At 40.2% G+C, this 15,307-nt stretch overlaps 1 protein-coding gene across 1 annotated transcript in view; it reads right to left on the bottom strand.

The window, feature by feature from the left end:
• Positions 1 to 620: 620 nt before the first annotated feature.
• The window catches only part of TSNARE1 (t-SNARE domain containing 1), a 420,326-nt gene continuing 405,639 nt past the window's right edge, over positions 621 to 15,307 (bottom strand). Inside the window, exon 12 of the mRNA XM_063451007.1 lies at positions 621 to 955. Coding sequence (XP_063307077.1) covers positions 860 to 955 — 96 coding nt within the window. The 3' untranslated portion in view covers positions 621 to 859. The remainder of the gene's footprint in view (positions 956 to 15,307) is intronic.

Raw genomic sequence — 15,307 nt, 5'->3', positions numbered from 1 at the left:
GCAATCTATAGGTAGGTTATATGTTATAGGAAACATTCCACATTATGGGGTAATAGTTCTCTCTCTGAGCTGTAAACACTCCAGAATCCCTCTATGGCATTATTTGTCCTATGATACACGGTACCCTCTCTGTACATGTATACATTGCCGATGAAGTAAAGGACTACTAACTAAAAGATTGTGTTTGGTAACTTAACAGATTCTATAAACTGGAACCTTAAGCGTATCAGCAGGAGATGATAGCGGTTTAGTTGAGTGTACGATAATACAAGCAGATTTATTGTTTAAGGAAAACAGACATGACAAGCTGCTGTGTGCCCATACCAGTTGAATTTTTTTTTTTACAAATTTGGTAGGAGATTCTTGCCATCTCTGGTGTGTGTGCACCAACTTAGACCTCAGGCTGAGTGCTATTCTCTTCTTAGAATCTGAAAATGTACTGTTGTCCTAAGGCAGACAATCTGCACAAGATTATGAGGGCAACATGGCTGCCATCGCTGTCACAGCTAAATCAGGGAGTCTATGTTGTAGTCACTTTGCCATTAAAGTAAACTTTATTATTAATTTAGCATATTATATCATATTTCAAACAGAAAGCTAAGCCAACTTACAATACAATATTTAGATTTTGGATGCTGTTTATTTTTATTTTGTAAATGCAAAGTACATAACAGAGTTTTAACGGATAACCATGACAGTTTAAACAACTGCTATCAGTGGAATCAGTAGCAAATCACAGTGCACTCAGAGAGAATGAAAAATAAACAATAATATTACTACATACACGTCAATCAAACGATTATCTGCTAATTAACGGGAAACGTAAATATGGGCAAGAAAGCTTTGATTTAAGGGAAAATTAGCTTTTCACAGATACGACTATGATGATGATCACCACCAGAAGGACAAAGAGACCAAACAATATGATACAGCATTTCATCTTTCTGAGGCGTCTCTGAAAAGAAAGATAAAATATTGTGAGTGAAGAAATAAAAACACACAAAATATAATAAAACATTCAGCTGCTGTAATAAATAAATCACAGGACATCATACAGAATGTCGAGCCATGTATCGGGGAAACTTTCTAGAAATGGAAGACAATTTACAAAGAACTGTTGATAAAAAATAAAATAATAATAATCTTATAAGATGTAAAACATTGCATAGGGTTTTATTGTTTCAGATACCCCTAACTGGCCACAGCCAGTGTGTGTGAGTGAATCCTGCAGTTATGTTCATCTCAGAACAGTGACGGTCTAAACTTGACATGGGCTCAGGCTACGAATGGTTAGGCTGGGTTCTAAACGGTTTATTTTTCAGTTGGTTCTAAGATAATTTTACAAATATGTACACTAGAATAAAGCAATCTATAACCCACCTTGAAAACCCCTTGGAATATAGAGTTATGTATAAAGTGTAATTGTGGGTAAAGTTCTAATTGTGGAGCAGTCACCATGGAAATCAAAGGAACGTCCCTTCTGGCAAGCAGCTGTACATTTAAAACTTTGCCCCATAATAACTCAATAATTTAAACATAAATCCCAACATACCACCAACTGCTAAATGATATTGAAAAACATTATACAGCATAGACAGTCTTAGACATAGACGGCATAGACAGTCTAACACATAGACGGCATAGACAGTCTAACACATAGACGGCATAGACAGTCTTAGACATAGACGGCATAGACAGTCTAACACATAGACGGCATAGACAGTCTTAGACATAGACGGCATAGACATAGACGGCATAGACAGTCTTAGACATAGACAGTCTTAGACATAGACGGCAACAACAGTCTTAGACATAGACGGCATAGACAGTCTAACACATAGACAGTCTTAGACAGAGACAGCATAGACAGTCTTAGATATAGACGGCATATACAGTCTTAGACATAGACAGCATAGACAGTCTTAGACATAGACGGCATAGACAGTCCTAGAAATAGACGGCATAGACAGTCTTAGACATAGATGGCATAGACAGTCTTAGACATAGACGGCATAGACATAGACGGCATAGACAGTCTTAGACATAGACGGCATAGACATAGACGGCATAGACAGTCTTAGACATAGACAGTCTTAGACATAGACGGCAACAACAGTCTTAGACATAGACGGCATAGACAGTCTAACACATAGACAGTCTTAGACAGAGACAGCATAGACAGTCTTAGATATAGACGGCATATACAGTCTTAGACATAGACAGCATAGACAGTCTTAGACATAGACGGCATAGACAGTCCTAGAAATAGACGGCATAGACAGTCTTAGACATAGATGGCATAGACAGTCTTAGACATAGACGGCATAGACAGTCTTAGACATAGACGGCATAGACAGTCTTAGACATAGACAGCATAGACATAGACGGCATAGACAGTCTTAGACATAGACAGTCTTAGACATAGACGGCAACAACAGTCTTAGACATAGACGGCATAGACAGTCTAACACATAGACAGTCTTAGACAGAGACAGCATAGACAGTCTTAGATATAGACGGCATATACAGTCTTAGACATAGACAGCATAGACAGTCTTAGAAATAGACGGCATAGACAGTCCTAGACATAGATGGCATAGACAGTCTCGGACATAGACAGCCTTTTCATTCTCAGGGTGTTAATGCAGCTCTGCTACTTGTGTATGAGGAATTCTGTGTTTTCCTATAGCCAATTCAGATAACATGCCACTACGCAAGCAAATAGTAGGAAGACATCAGGTCATCATTTCACTCACAATTCTCTGTGGCTCTTTTTCTCTCTATCTCCTGAAATGCCAGGATTGTGCCACATTTGTACTCTTGCACATGTAAGAGATTATCGCATGGCTGTATACGAAAGATTGCGAGATTGTCTATAGATCCCCTTAGTTATGTTCACAGAGATAGAAGAGAATGTCTTTTCCCACAAGGCAAGACAGCCGTAAACGGATTAAATACAAAATAGATACTGATGTAACACTAGAGAATCCTTGAGTAGAATTGTTTAATTTGCATTGTTTCTCTCCCGAATGTGACAGAATAAAATCCTGTTTTATCTTGCTTTGTCAAATGATGTACATATTGTCTTATGTATATCTTCTAGAACTCAACAAAAAGAGAATGATTTATAAACATTCTGCTTTAAGAAATCTTTAAAACGAATTAAAGAAAAAAAAAATCCCCAAAATTAGAGAACATCAGGTCAAAAATAATAAAGAAAGTTATTTAAATCTACATTTGAGATCTTTAGGGCAGGAAAAAGAAACCGACTCTAATTTCAATAAGTCAAGCCATGCGGCTTAATATCTGATTGTACGATGTTATCCTAATGCAGCTTGCTACGTTAGCTAAGAACGCCAAGAACAAATGGCTACTGTCATGGGTTCTTTGTCACACGGACTTCTTATGCTGAAAAAACCCTCCCAGTGATTATTATTCAGGCCACACACATTAAACATACAAATGATGTTTATCCGCGTGGTCAGGCTGTTAGAAAATTTCTGTGCCACAAATGTCATTTGTTTTCTGTGTTCCTGTAAAAATGTGACAGTAAATGTGACCGACACGGGAGTCACGCGACTCTCCTTTTATCAAATTAAATTGGCCTATTAGATGACTTGGCTCTCAACACCTATTGATTGGATGAACGTGGTGGGTCCACAGCATCTGCTCCGTCTAGATTAGTAAAACAGGTGGCTTTTTAAACATTTTACCTTGTAATTATTCAGTGTGCCTCAAAATGTACAATGTTACTTTATTAAACAAAATGAACCAGGGAGAATTAACCTCTTGATGACAATTTGGTCCATGCCAAGAAAGCACTTTATATTGAAGAAAATAAATGATACTGGGGCGTTTGGAGCAAGGTAAATGCACTCAATGTGAGCAGCTCTGATCCCAGAGTATTCTGAAGACAGACTGTCTATCTGTTTATATCACTGTCAGCAGCCTGATGTAACTGCTTGGAGGAGCACACTGTCAGCAGCCTGATATAACTGCTTGGAGGAGCACACTGTCAGCAGCCTGATATAACTGCTTGGAGGAGCACACTGCCAGCAGCCTGATCTAACGCTTGGAGGAGCACACTGTCAGCAGCCTGATATAACTGCTTGGAGGAGCACACTGTCAGCAGCCTGATAAAACGGTTCGGAGGAGCACACTGTCAGCAGCCTGATATAACTGCTTGGAGGAGCACACTGTCAGCAGCCTGATGTAACTGCTTGGAGGAGCACACTGTGAGCAGCCTGATATAACTGCTTGGAGGAGCACACTGTCAGCGGCCTGATATAACTGCTTGGAGGAGCACACTGTCAGCAGCCTGATGTAACGGTCTGGAGGAGCACACTGTCAGCAGCCTGATATACACTGACAGCAGCTTGGTATTTACTATTCAGAGAAAGGACTCACTAAATTCCCTCCCCCTCAGTGATTTAATTAACAGGCTTGTGAAGATGTAATACCATAATACAATTTAAACCATTATAAAGTGGCAGTATAGCATATTAACACATGCTACGAATATAACAATTCATTGTCCATGATAGTTCCTTTCCAAGCATTAGATTGATGACCAAGACGATCACTGATTGGCGTGAAACCAGCACAGCAGGAGTGGAAGAATGGGTTTGGGTCAATCAGGGACGTATTACCATTAGACAGAGCCTTAGAATGATATGCTTACAGGCACCTGAGATGTAAATCCAGCCCTGGGGCCATTTGTGCCCTGCCATACTGGCATTGTGCCAATCTGGTGCCGGCACTCACCAATGTAAGAGGCTGCACACCGCAGCCATGCCGGGCTGTCCACATGCTGAGTGCGTAGAATCTCATGCAGATGGACTAAAATGCCCTGGGATTTCTTTCAAGCACAGAGTCAGTTTATTTAACATGCACTAAACCTGCACTGATACTTCGGACACCAGGAAACCCCTAGGATGGCAGACAGAGCCCCAAATAAAGACTATCACAGCTGATACAGGACTGGGTAATAGGCAGAAATAGGCTGCTTGGAAATCAAGGTATATTTAATTGGATCTGTAGAATCTTCAGAATTTCTTCTGCCGACTGCTTGGAGAGTCTAACAATGGATTATCTCTCTTTGTTTTGTTTATTGGCGATGGTATTAAAAAAATATTCTTTATTATTGTAAGTGAACATTAAAGTACCAATCTGGCCACCAGCATAACAAGTCAGTTTAATCGGTTTTGGCTTCCCACTCGTGGCTGTGTTTTTTGCCCTTTTCAAATCTCATTTTAATTTCGTTAAAAAAAGAAAAAGGTACTTTTATTGCCTAGCTCCCTCTTTTCACAAAACAGCTGCTTTTACTTTACTCTTATTTAAAGAGACACTATAGTCACTAGAACAACTACAGCTCATTGAATGTGTTCAGGTGAGTAGACTCATTACCTGCAGGATTTTTGCTGTAAACACTGTCTTTTCAGAGAAAATGCAGTGTTTACATTACAGCCTAGTGATAACTTCACTGGCCACTCCTCAGATGGCGGTTAGAGATCCTTCCTGGGTCATGGCTGCCTAAAATGCATCCAAACATTCAGTAACTCCACCATCTGCATGCAGACACTGAACTTTCCTCATAGAGATTCATTGATTCAATTCATCTCTATGAGGAGATGCTGATTGGCCAGGGCTGTGTTTGAATTGTGCTGGCACTGCCCCTGATCTGCCTCCTTGACAGTCTCAGCCAATCCTATGGGGAAGCATTGTGATTGGATCAGGCTACAATGTCTGCTGATGTCAGCAGGCAGTGGGCAGGTCTAAAGGAAACATGGACAAAGCATGCAGCTGCAGACTTGAATACAAGTAAGGTTTTACTATATTTGGGAGGCATGAGGGGACCAGGGTGGCTGGTTTTAACCCTATAGGGTCAGGAATACATGGTTGTGTTCCTAACCCTATAGTGCTCCTTTAAGACTAGGATTTTGCGTTTCATAATGGGTTTTAAAGGAGTTTCGGTGAATATAATAGTGGTTTAGGATTAAGAGGGCTTAGAGTTATAAGTGCAATTTAATGGTCTAAACAAGGAGAATTTGATCATGTGAAATGATGGTAATTTCATGTCAGATCTGTTTGAAATAACCAATTCTGCCTTTTGTGATAATGGAATGGGTTGCACTAGACAAAGTTTTACCACTAAATGGAATTCAGCCATAGTTTAGCCAACAATTAATAAACATTTAAGGTTCCTCAACCTTCAGCAGACGTTGGTTTAAAAAGATAAAGAAAAAAGATCCAGGCCTGGACTCTCGCATCTAATTATAGACATTGCAAGTAACCAACGGGACCTAGAAATGTCAAGCAAACTGAAGGAAAAACAAACACCTTAGGTTTTATTAAATAAAAAGTGGCAATTGTGTAGAATTGACAAGGAAATTGCATATTTAGGCCAAGGAGGCTTTGACGGCAAACTTATAAGCTACGTTGTAAACTTTCAGGTATTTTGCAATTCCCTTGTCAATTCTAATTTTTTAAATCTTTTTTTATTGAATTACAGCCCAGGTAGTCTATGTACTGGTTTTCACTTTTAGTTTTAAATGCTAACATGGCATATGGCATTATACTTCTACTAATAATGGGCATCTGTGGGTGAAGATGAACAAGATTGAAATGTCACTAAAACACATTTATAAAAAAAAAACCAGTAGTTTCTAATGAGTTTTTAACCCCTTAAGGACCAAACTTCTGGACTAAAAGGGAATCATGACATGTCACACATGTCATGTGTCCTTAAGGGGTTAAAGGCAGTCATTAGTCAGGAATTTAAATAAAACAAAAAATGCTGTCTTTTTGGATTATGGCCTTCATTTCATAGGTCAGTATATTGTGAATGGTACAGGTTACTAATGAGCTAAGATTAATGCAATTTTAGAATTATTCACAGTGTAAGGCTTGGGTTATGGTTAGAGTTGGTGTAAGCATTGAGTTAGGGGTAGGGTTATGGTTATAGTTGGTGTAAGCATTGGGTTAGGGGTAGGGTTAGAGTTGGTGTAAGCATTGGGTTAGGGGTAGGGTTATAGTTGGTGTAAGCATTGGGTTAGGGATAGGGTTAGAGTTGGTGTAAGCATTGGGTTAGGGATAGGGTTAGAGTTGGTGTAAGCATTGGGTTAGGGATAGGGTTAGAGTTAGTGTAAGCATTGGGTTAGGGGTAAGGTTAGAGTTGATGTAAGCATTGGGTTAGGGTTATGGTTAGAGTTGGTGTAAGCATTGGGTTAGGGGTAGGGTTAGAGTTGGTGTAAGCATTGGTTTAGGGGTAGGGTTATGGTTAGAGTTGATGTAAGTATTGGGTTGGGGGTAAGGTTATGGTTAGAGTTGGTGTAAACATAGGGTTAGGGGTAGGGTTAGAGTTGGTGTAAGCATTGGGCTAGGGGTAAGGTTAGGGTTTGTGTAAGCATTGGGTTAGGCGTATGGTTAGGGTTATGGTTAGAGTTGGTGTAAGCATTGCGTTAGGGGTAAGGTTAGGATTTGTGTAAGCATTGGGTAAGGCGTAAGGTTAGGGTTATGGTTAGAGTTGGTGTAAGCATTGGGTTATGGGTAAGGTTAGGGTTATGGTTTGAGTTGGTGTAAGCATTGGGTTAGGGGTAAGGTTAGGGTTATGGTTAGAGTTGGTGTAAGCATTGGGTTAGGGGTAGGGTTAGAGTTGGTTTAAGCATTGGGCTAGGGGTAAGGTTAGGATTTGTGTAAGCATTGGGTAAGGCGTAAGGTTAGGGTTATGGTTAGAGTTGGTGTAAGCATTGGGTTATGGGTAAGGTTAGGGTTATGGTTTGAGTTGGTGTAAGCATTGGGTTAGGGGTAAGGTTAGGGTTATGGTTAGAGTTGGTGTAAGCATTGGGTTAGGGGTAGGGTTAGAGTTGGTTTAAGCATTGGGCTAGGGGTAAGGTTAGGATTTGTGTAAGCATTGGGTTAGGCGTAAGGTAAGGGTTATGGTTAGAGTTGGTGTAAGCATTGGGTGAGTGTTATGGTTAGAGTTGGTGTAAGCATTGGGTTAGGGGAAAGGTTAGGGTTAGAGTTGGTGTAAGCATCGGGTTAGGGTTATGGTTAGAGTTGGTGTAAGCATTGGGTTAGGGGTAGGGTTATGGTTATAGTTGGTGTAAGCATTGGGTTAGGGGTAGGGTTATAGTTGGTGTAAGCATTGGGTTAGGGAAAGGGTTAGAGTTGGTGTAAGCATTGGGTTAGGGATAGGGTTAGAGTTGGTGTAAGCATTGGGTTAGGGATAGGGTTAGAGTTGGTGTAAGCATTGGGTTAGGGGTAAGGTTAGAGTTGATGTAAGCATTGGGTTAGGGTTATGGTTAGAGTTGGTGTAAGCATTGGGTTAGGGGTAGGGTTATAGTTGGTGTAAGCATTGGGTTAGGGAAAGGGTTAGAGTTGGTGTAAGCATTGGGTTAGGGATAGGGTTAGAGTTGGTGTAAGCATTGGGTTAGGGGTAAGGTTAGAGTTGATGTAAGCATTGGGTTAGGGTTATGGTTAGAGTTGGTGTAAGCATTGGGTTAGGGGTAGGGTTAGAGTTGGTGTAAGCATTGGTTTAGGGGTAGGGTTATGGTTAGAGTTGATGTAAGTATTGGGTTGGGGGTAAGGTTATGGTTAGAGTTGGTGTAAACACAGGGTTAGGGGTAGGGTTAGAGTTGGTGTAAGCATTGGGCTAGGGGTAAGGTTAGGGTTTGTGTAAGCATTGGGTTAGGCGTATGGTAGGGTTATGGTTAGAGTTGGTGTAAGCATTGCGTTAGGGGTAAGGTTAGGATTTGTGTAAGCATTGGGTAAGGCGTAAGGTTAGGGTTATGGTTAGAGTTGGTGTAAGCATTGGGTTATGGGTAAGGTTAGGGTTATGGTTTGAGTTGGTGTAAGCATTGGGTTAGGGGTAAGGTTAGGGTTATGGTTAGAGTTGGTGTAAGCATTGGGTGAGTGTTATGGTTAGAGTTGGTGTAAGCATTGGGTTAGGGGAAAGGTTAGGGTTAGAGTTGGTGTAAGCATCGGGTTAGGGTTATGGTTAGAGTTGGTGTAAGCATTGGGTTAGGGGAAAGGTTAGGGTTAGAGTTGGTGTAAGCATTGGTCTTAGGGGTAAGGTTAGGGTTATGGTTAGAGTTGGTGTAAGCATTGGGTTAGGGGTAAGGTTAGGGTTATCGTTAGAGTTGGTGTAAGCATTGGGTTAGGGGTAAGGTTAGGGTTATCGTTAGAGTTGGTGTAAGCATTGGGTTAGGGGTAAGGTTAGGGTTATGGTTAGAGTTGGTGTAAGCATTGGGTTAGGGGTAAGGTTAGGGTTATGGTTAGAGTTGGTGTAAGCATTGGGTTAGGGGTAAGGTTAGGGTTATGGTTAGAGTTGGTGTAAGCATTGGGTTAGGGGTAAGGTTAGGGTTATGGTTAGGGTTGGTGTAAGCATTGTGTTAGGGGTAAGGTTAGGGTTATGGTTAGAGTTGGTGTAAGCATTGGGTTAGGAGTAGGGTTGGTGAACCGTATTTATATACTAGACTTGTAAGACATTGAACAATCAGGACTGATATCTGAATCTATTTTGAGCGATTTTTCTTTAGTTGCACTTGATGTGTAAAAATTATTATAAGCAAAACTGTGATTTTATTTTAAATGTTATTCCTACTTATTGCTTGGTATGATTTTAAAAGAAAGCATTTTCTGTCATTTTAAAACAATATATAGTTTGTATGGGTGTGCAGTTAAAGAGAATTGCAGTTCATTGAAGCTAGACTACAGGCGTCCCCCCCCATAATTTACTAAATTCCATAATTAATTCATTTTATAACTAATTAATTTGCATTAAATCATTTGTTAAATGTTTTCAAAATTAAATCTGTAAATCATTAAATAAGTCATTTAAAAAAAAAAAACACAAATCCTGAATACAATGACGTACTAATTATAAATTCTGTGGAAGGTCAACGATGACTGGAGTACTTATAAACCACCCGTTTATACATTCATAATCTTCGTTACATTTCACATCCTGAACAAAGCTCTTTGCCTGCACTTGTGACATCTCAATTGAGCACTGAATAGTGTAGCAACTGCATTTATTTTACATCTTATTAAGGGTCTCGCTCAATCCAAAATGGAGGTGATTAGACTATGTCTAGAACGATACATGACATTTAAATAATGTATTGTGTATGAGACAGATGGTGTGATAGTTCCATGGATTGAGCTCCAGTTGCAGTATTGCAGAGTTGAAGGTTTGATTTCTGCCATGTCCAACTCAGCCTCTCATGGTTCTGGGGGCAATAAAATTAGTGTAAGTAAGTTGGGTAACAACATTGTGACCCCAGGATGTACTGAGTGAAAAGTTGAATGCACATTTCATGGTTAAATGGGGCATACTTACATTAATTGTGAGATTCTCTCAACAGACATGTTTGAGGGGCTTTCCTGAAGATTGAAAGGAAGCTGGAGGTTATTAGAGCTTCATAGATAATTATTGACTAAAGCAAGGTATTGCAAGTATGAGAAGGGTAAGGAAACAACTGACTGCACCAAGACTGCAAACCCTACATAACCAGGCGGATGACTTTGGTTGAGTTTTCATATCTACGCCCAGAGTGACTTATTTTATTCTGACAGGATGTGGAAGAAAATCCAGTTTACAGAGGTCAATCAGTATATGAGGACTTAGTAGTATTTTCTTCATGGAGGAAACCTGTAGAATTCAGGTCCTCACTAATATAAAAAAAAAAAAGGTCTGACAATTTGTGAATCCATAAAATGTTAACTGCTTGAGTACAGGAAATATGTGACTTTCCAATAAACTACATTTTCAGCCTATTAGTAATACAGCCCTTGAAAGAGTGCAATGGACTGACATAAACACAAGTCCACCATCAAGAGATCACTGCTGTGACCAGGAGGCCAAATAGTCAGTAGTCAGACCTACAGCCTCAACAGCTAACTACAATTCACCATCAGTGGAAGCCCTCGAGTAGCAGAACAGCAGCAGGGGAGCTGCAGGTTATACATCCCTGGCCCACAACATACATCCATCTTAGCGTGTTCACCCAACTGTGAGCCACATTTTTGGATATAACAAGATCTGAGAATAGCACACATATTCTTTGCCAAGTGCTTCCACTCAATTTACAGCATATAATGAACTTAGACTGGAAGCCCTTAGGGAATAATTACAAGTTGAGCAGAAAACAAAAGAAATGATTAAGATAATGACAACTGAATCAAACATTATATTAAAACGAATAAAGTGAAGATCAGAAACTTGATCGATATAAAAAAAAAAAAAAATACATGGAATTAACACCCTAAGCTATCATAAGATAAACCAAAATGTATTCAGATCTTAGAGTCAGGGCCGGCGCGTCCATAAGGCGGCACAGGCGGCCGCCTTAGGGCGCACCGGCTCTGGGGGCGCAAGATTCCAGTGACCGGCAGGAGGGAAGCTCTCCCTCCTGCCAGGTCACCTCCTGGACCCCCGGCGTGCGGCAGTGTTCTAATGAGAGGCGGCGAGGGAGCTCTAACCTGTCTGCTCTGCTCCCTCGCGCGCCGTTTGCTGATTCTGCGGGAGCCGGAATATGACGTCATATTCCGTCTCCCGCGGCATCAGCAGACAGCCCGCGAGGGAGCAGAGCAGACAGGTTAGAGCTCCCTCGCCGCCTCTCATTAGAACACTGCCGCACGCCGCCCAGCAGCCCCACTGGACCCCAGGGACGGATCCACGCCTGCTCTCCAGGTAGGGAGGCTGGGTGGATATTAATAATAATTTGTGTGTGTCTGAAAGTGTATGTGTGATTGTGTGAGTGTGTGTCTGTGTATGTGTTTGTCTGTGAGTGTGTGTGTGTGTCTGTGAGTGTGTGTGTCTGTGTATGTGTTTGTCTGTGAGTGTGTGTTTGTGTGTTTGTCTGTGAGTGTGTGTGTCTGTGTATGTGTTTGTCTGTGAGTGTGTGTCTGTGTATGTGTGTATGTGTTTGTCTGTGAGTGTCTGTTTGTCTGTGAGTGTGTGTGTCTGTGAGTGTGTGTGTCTGTGTATGTGTGTGTCTGTGTATGTGTGTCTGTGTATGTGTTTGTCTGTGAGTGTATGTGTTTGTCTGTGAGTGTGTGTGTCTGTGTATGTGTTTGTCTGTGAGTGTGTGTTTGTCTGTGAGTGTGTGTCTGTAAGTGTGTGTGTGTTTATGCATTTGTGAGTGTGTGTGTCTGTGAATGATTGTATGAATGTGTGTGTCTGTCAGTGTATGAGTGTGTTTTGTCAGTGTGAGTGTGTCTATCGGTGTGTGTTTGTGAGTGTCTGTCAAATCAGTGAGAGTATGTTTGTGATTGAGTGTGTGTCTGTCAATGAATGAGTGTGTGTCAGATCAGTGAGTCTGTGTCTGTCAGTGACGTCTGTGTGTTTGTCATTGAGTGTGTGTGGCTGTTAGTGTGTATACACCACTGAGTGTAGCGTGGCGGAGCGGAGCGCAGTACAGGAGCTTCTGTTTCCTGTACCCGGCCAGACTGACCGGAAGTGCTCACTGAGAGAGCACTTCCTGTCAGTCCAGCCAGGTACAGAAAACTGAAGCTCCTGTAGAGGATCTGCTCCGCAACGCTACAAGACAGGTAGGAGGTACACCAAAAAGGGGAGAAACACCAAGGGACAGGGAAAAGAGGGGGGAGGGGAAAGGAACACTAAGGGACAGGGAAGAGAGAGGGGCTGGTTAGGAGGCACATAGGTGAAGATGTTAATTTTAGAGGGGGGGGGGGGGCGGAAAAATGCATCTTCGCCTATGTACCCAAAAATCCTTGCACCGGCCCTGCTTAGAGTACAAGGGGCTGTCTGTACTGCTGGTCTCGGGTAAAAACACATTGATTGCTACATTTTAATGGATACAATATAGAATACATTCCAATGTCTGTGCTTTACGTGCGGCAGCAAAAAAAACAAACCGTAATGCTCAACTATAGGAAACTGAATGGCTTATTAACAGGTATTTCATGAACATCTAAATTGGCCTTATATAGTACCCCATTACTGGGAACTGAAAAACAGAATTGCTGGATCTCCTCCATATGGAAGATCCAAAGTTAGGGATAAATAATCTTTATTTAAGGGAAGAAGACCTGGGGCAAGGACATACCGGGGAGTATTAAGATCACCACTGATGCGTTTAATGCCTCACTGGCACTTTATTAGGGACTGTGGTCCAGCATCACGAAAGAGTATCATGCAGCCTATCGCTACCCCGGCAACAGACTAAAATACTAATTCTGTCGGTTTCTACATTCACACCATCATAAAAAAAAAATAATAATAAATATATATATATATATATAAATACATTCATTTATTGTAACAGGATGGGGTCCATTCCTAGTCAGTCTTGTCAGTAAATAGCTGCCAGTGTCTAGTAGTGATTACGAAGTATAGACTTATTGGCTTATTTTACCCCCAGTCAGTCACAGATTTGCCACTGGATGGGTAAACAAAGAGTCGCACACTGTGTAAATTGTCACCATAGCAACCACACATTGTTGGTAAATAAGGCTCAGCCTTAGTATGCACACTTCACGCTGTGACATAGTGACACTATCCACAATATATTAAACTGGGATTTTGGGATATGCCAGATATTTATCTATGTAGGTTTTGAGGTTTATTTCTGCTATGAGAATTATTTATTTAAAATTTCACAAGCACTTTACTTAAATAAAAAAATATTATATATTTTTTTTAATCATGTATCTGTACTTTTATTGCTTTTTGACATGGTTCAATACGCTCTAATATGTCATTTAGGATTTCAATGTAAAGCCATGCAGCTACTGCTATTTTTTTTGCGTGTTAAAGGGACACTCCACTGCCCAAATACAAAATAAATAAAAAATCACTGTTTAGTAGATGTACCCAAATGAAAACTTGCATAGCATTTAATTATGTATTTAAAAAAAATAATAGATAAATAGATAAATTAGATACATAGATAAATAGATAAATAGATAAATTAGATAAATCTAAAATTAGATAAATCTAAAATTAGATAAATTAGATAAATCTAAAATCAGCTTGCAAAACCTGCACTTCTCTTGTCTGCTGCTGCTGGGACATAGCAATACCAGGGTACTCTTTATATAGAAAAGACAGGGAAGGCAGGAAAGAGGGAGGGGTGGCCCTGTATGTGAAGGATAGCATAAAATCTAGCCTAATAAAAGTTAGTGAGGTGAACATAGAGTCAGTTTGGGTTACGTTAGAATTTGGTAATCACACAGTAATTTGTGTAGGTGTGATTTATAGGCCCCCAGGACAAATTGAAGAGTTAGATAATCTACTAGTTGAGGAAATCGCTAAAATGTCAATGAAGGGGGAAGTTATCATCATGGGTGACTTTAATCTTCCTGATGTGAATTGGAAAACAAAAATAGCTACTTGTGCCAGGAGCACACATATTCTAAACTCCCTACTAGGATTGTCTCTAAAACAAGTCGTTGAGGAGCCAACTCGTAAAGAGGCCATACTAGATTTAGTGTTAACAAATGGAGATTTGGTATCCGATACTACTGTAGGTGAAAGTTTAGGATCCAGTGATCATCAATCAGTGTGGTTTAATATAAGAACAGTGACTGAGTCACACCACACAAAAACAAAAGTTTTAGACTTTAGAAAAACAGACTTTTCTAAAATTAGAATATGTGTAAAGGAGTCATTATCAGACTGGAGCAATTTAAATGGCGTCCAAGAGAAATGGGATTATTTAAAAGTTGCACTACTGAAGGCAACAGAAAATTGCATTAGGCTTGTCAGTAAAAGCAAAAAATTCAAGAAACTACTGTGGTACTCCGCAGATGTGGCCAAAATAGTAAAAAAACTAAAAGTTAGCATTTAGTAATTATAAAAAAAGGAAGACAGAGTGAGGAAGACAGAATGACCTATAAGATTAGGCAGAAAGAGGCTAAGCAAGTTATAAGAGCTTCCAAATCACACACAGAAGAGAAAATAGCACAGTCAGTAAAAAAGGGGGACAAAACTTTTTTTAGATACATAAATGAGAAAAGAAAAGTAAAACAAGGATTAGTTAGATTAAAAACAAAAGAAGGAAAGTATGTAGATGAGGATAAAGGTCTAGCTGACTGCCTCAATTAATATTTTTGTTCGGTATTTACAGATGAAAATGAAGGAGAGGGACCTCAGTTAAGAAAAAGGACAAATTAGTTATTTATTACACGTGAGTTTACAGAGGAAGAGGTTCTATTTCAACTGTCAAAAGTAAAGACAAATAAGTCAATGGGACCTGATGGAATACACCCAAAGCTATTAAAAGAGCTTAGTGGTGTACTAGCAAAACCATTAACAGATTTATTTAACCAATCATTGATA

This window comes from Pelobates fuscus, chromosome 4, assembly GCF_036172605.1.
Source record: "Pelobates fuscus isolate aPelFus1 chromosome 4, aPelFus1.pri, whole genome shotgun sequence".
Classification (NCBI taxonomy): domain Eukaryota; kingdom Metazoa; phylum Chordata; class Amphibia; order Anura; family Pelobatidae; genus Pelobates; species Pelobates fuscus.
Note: the sequence above shows the minus strand (reverse complement) of the source record. Positions and strands in the feature narration are given on the sequence as shown.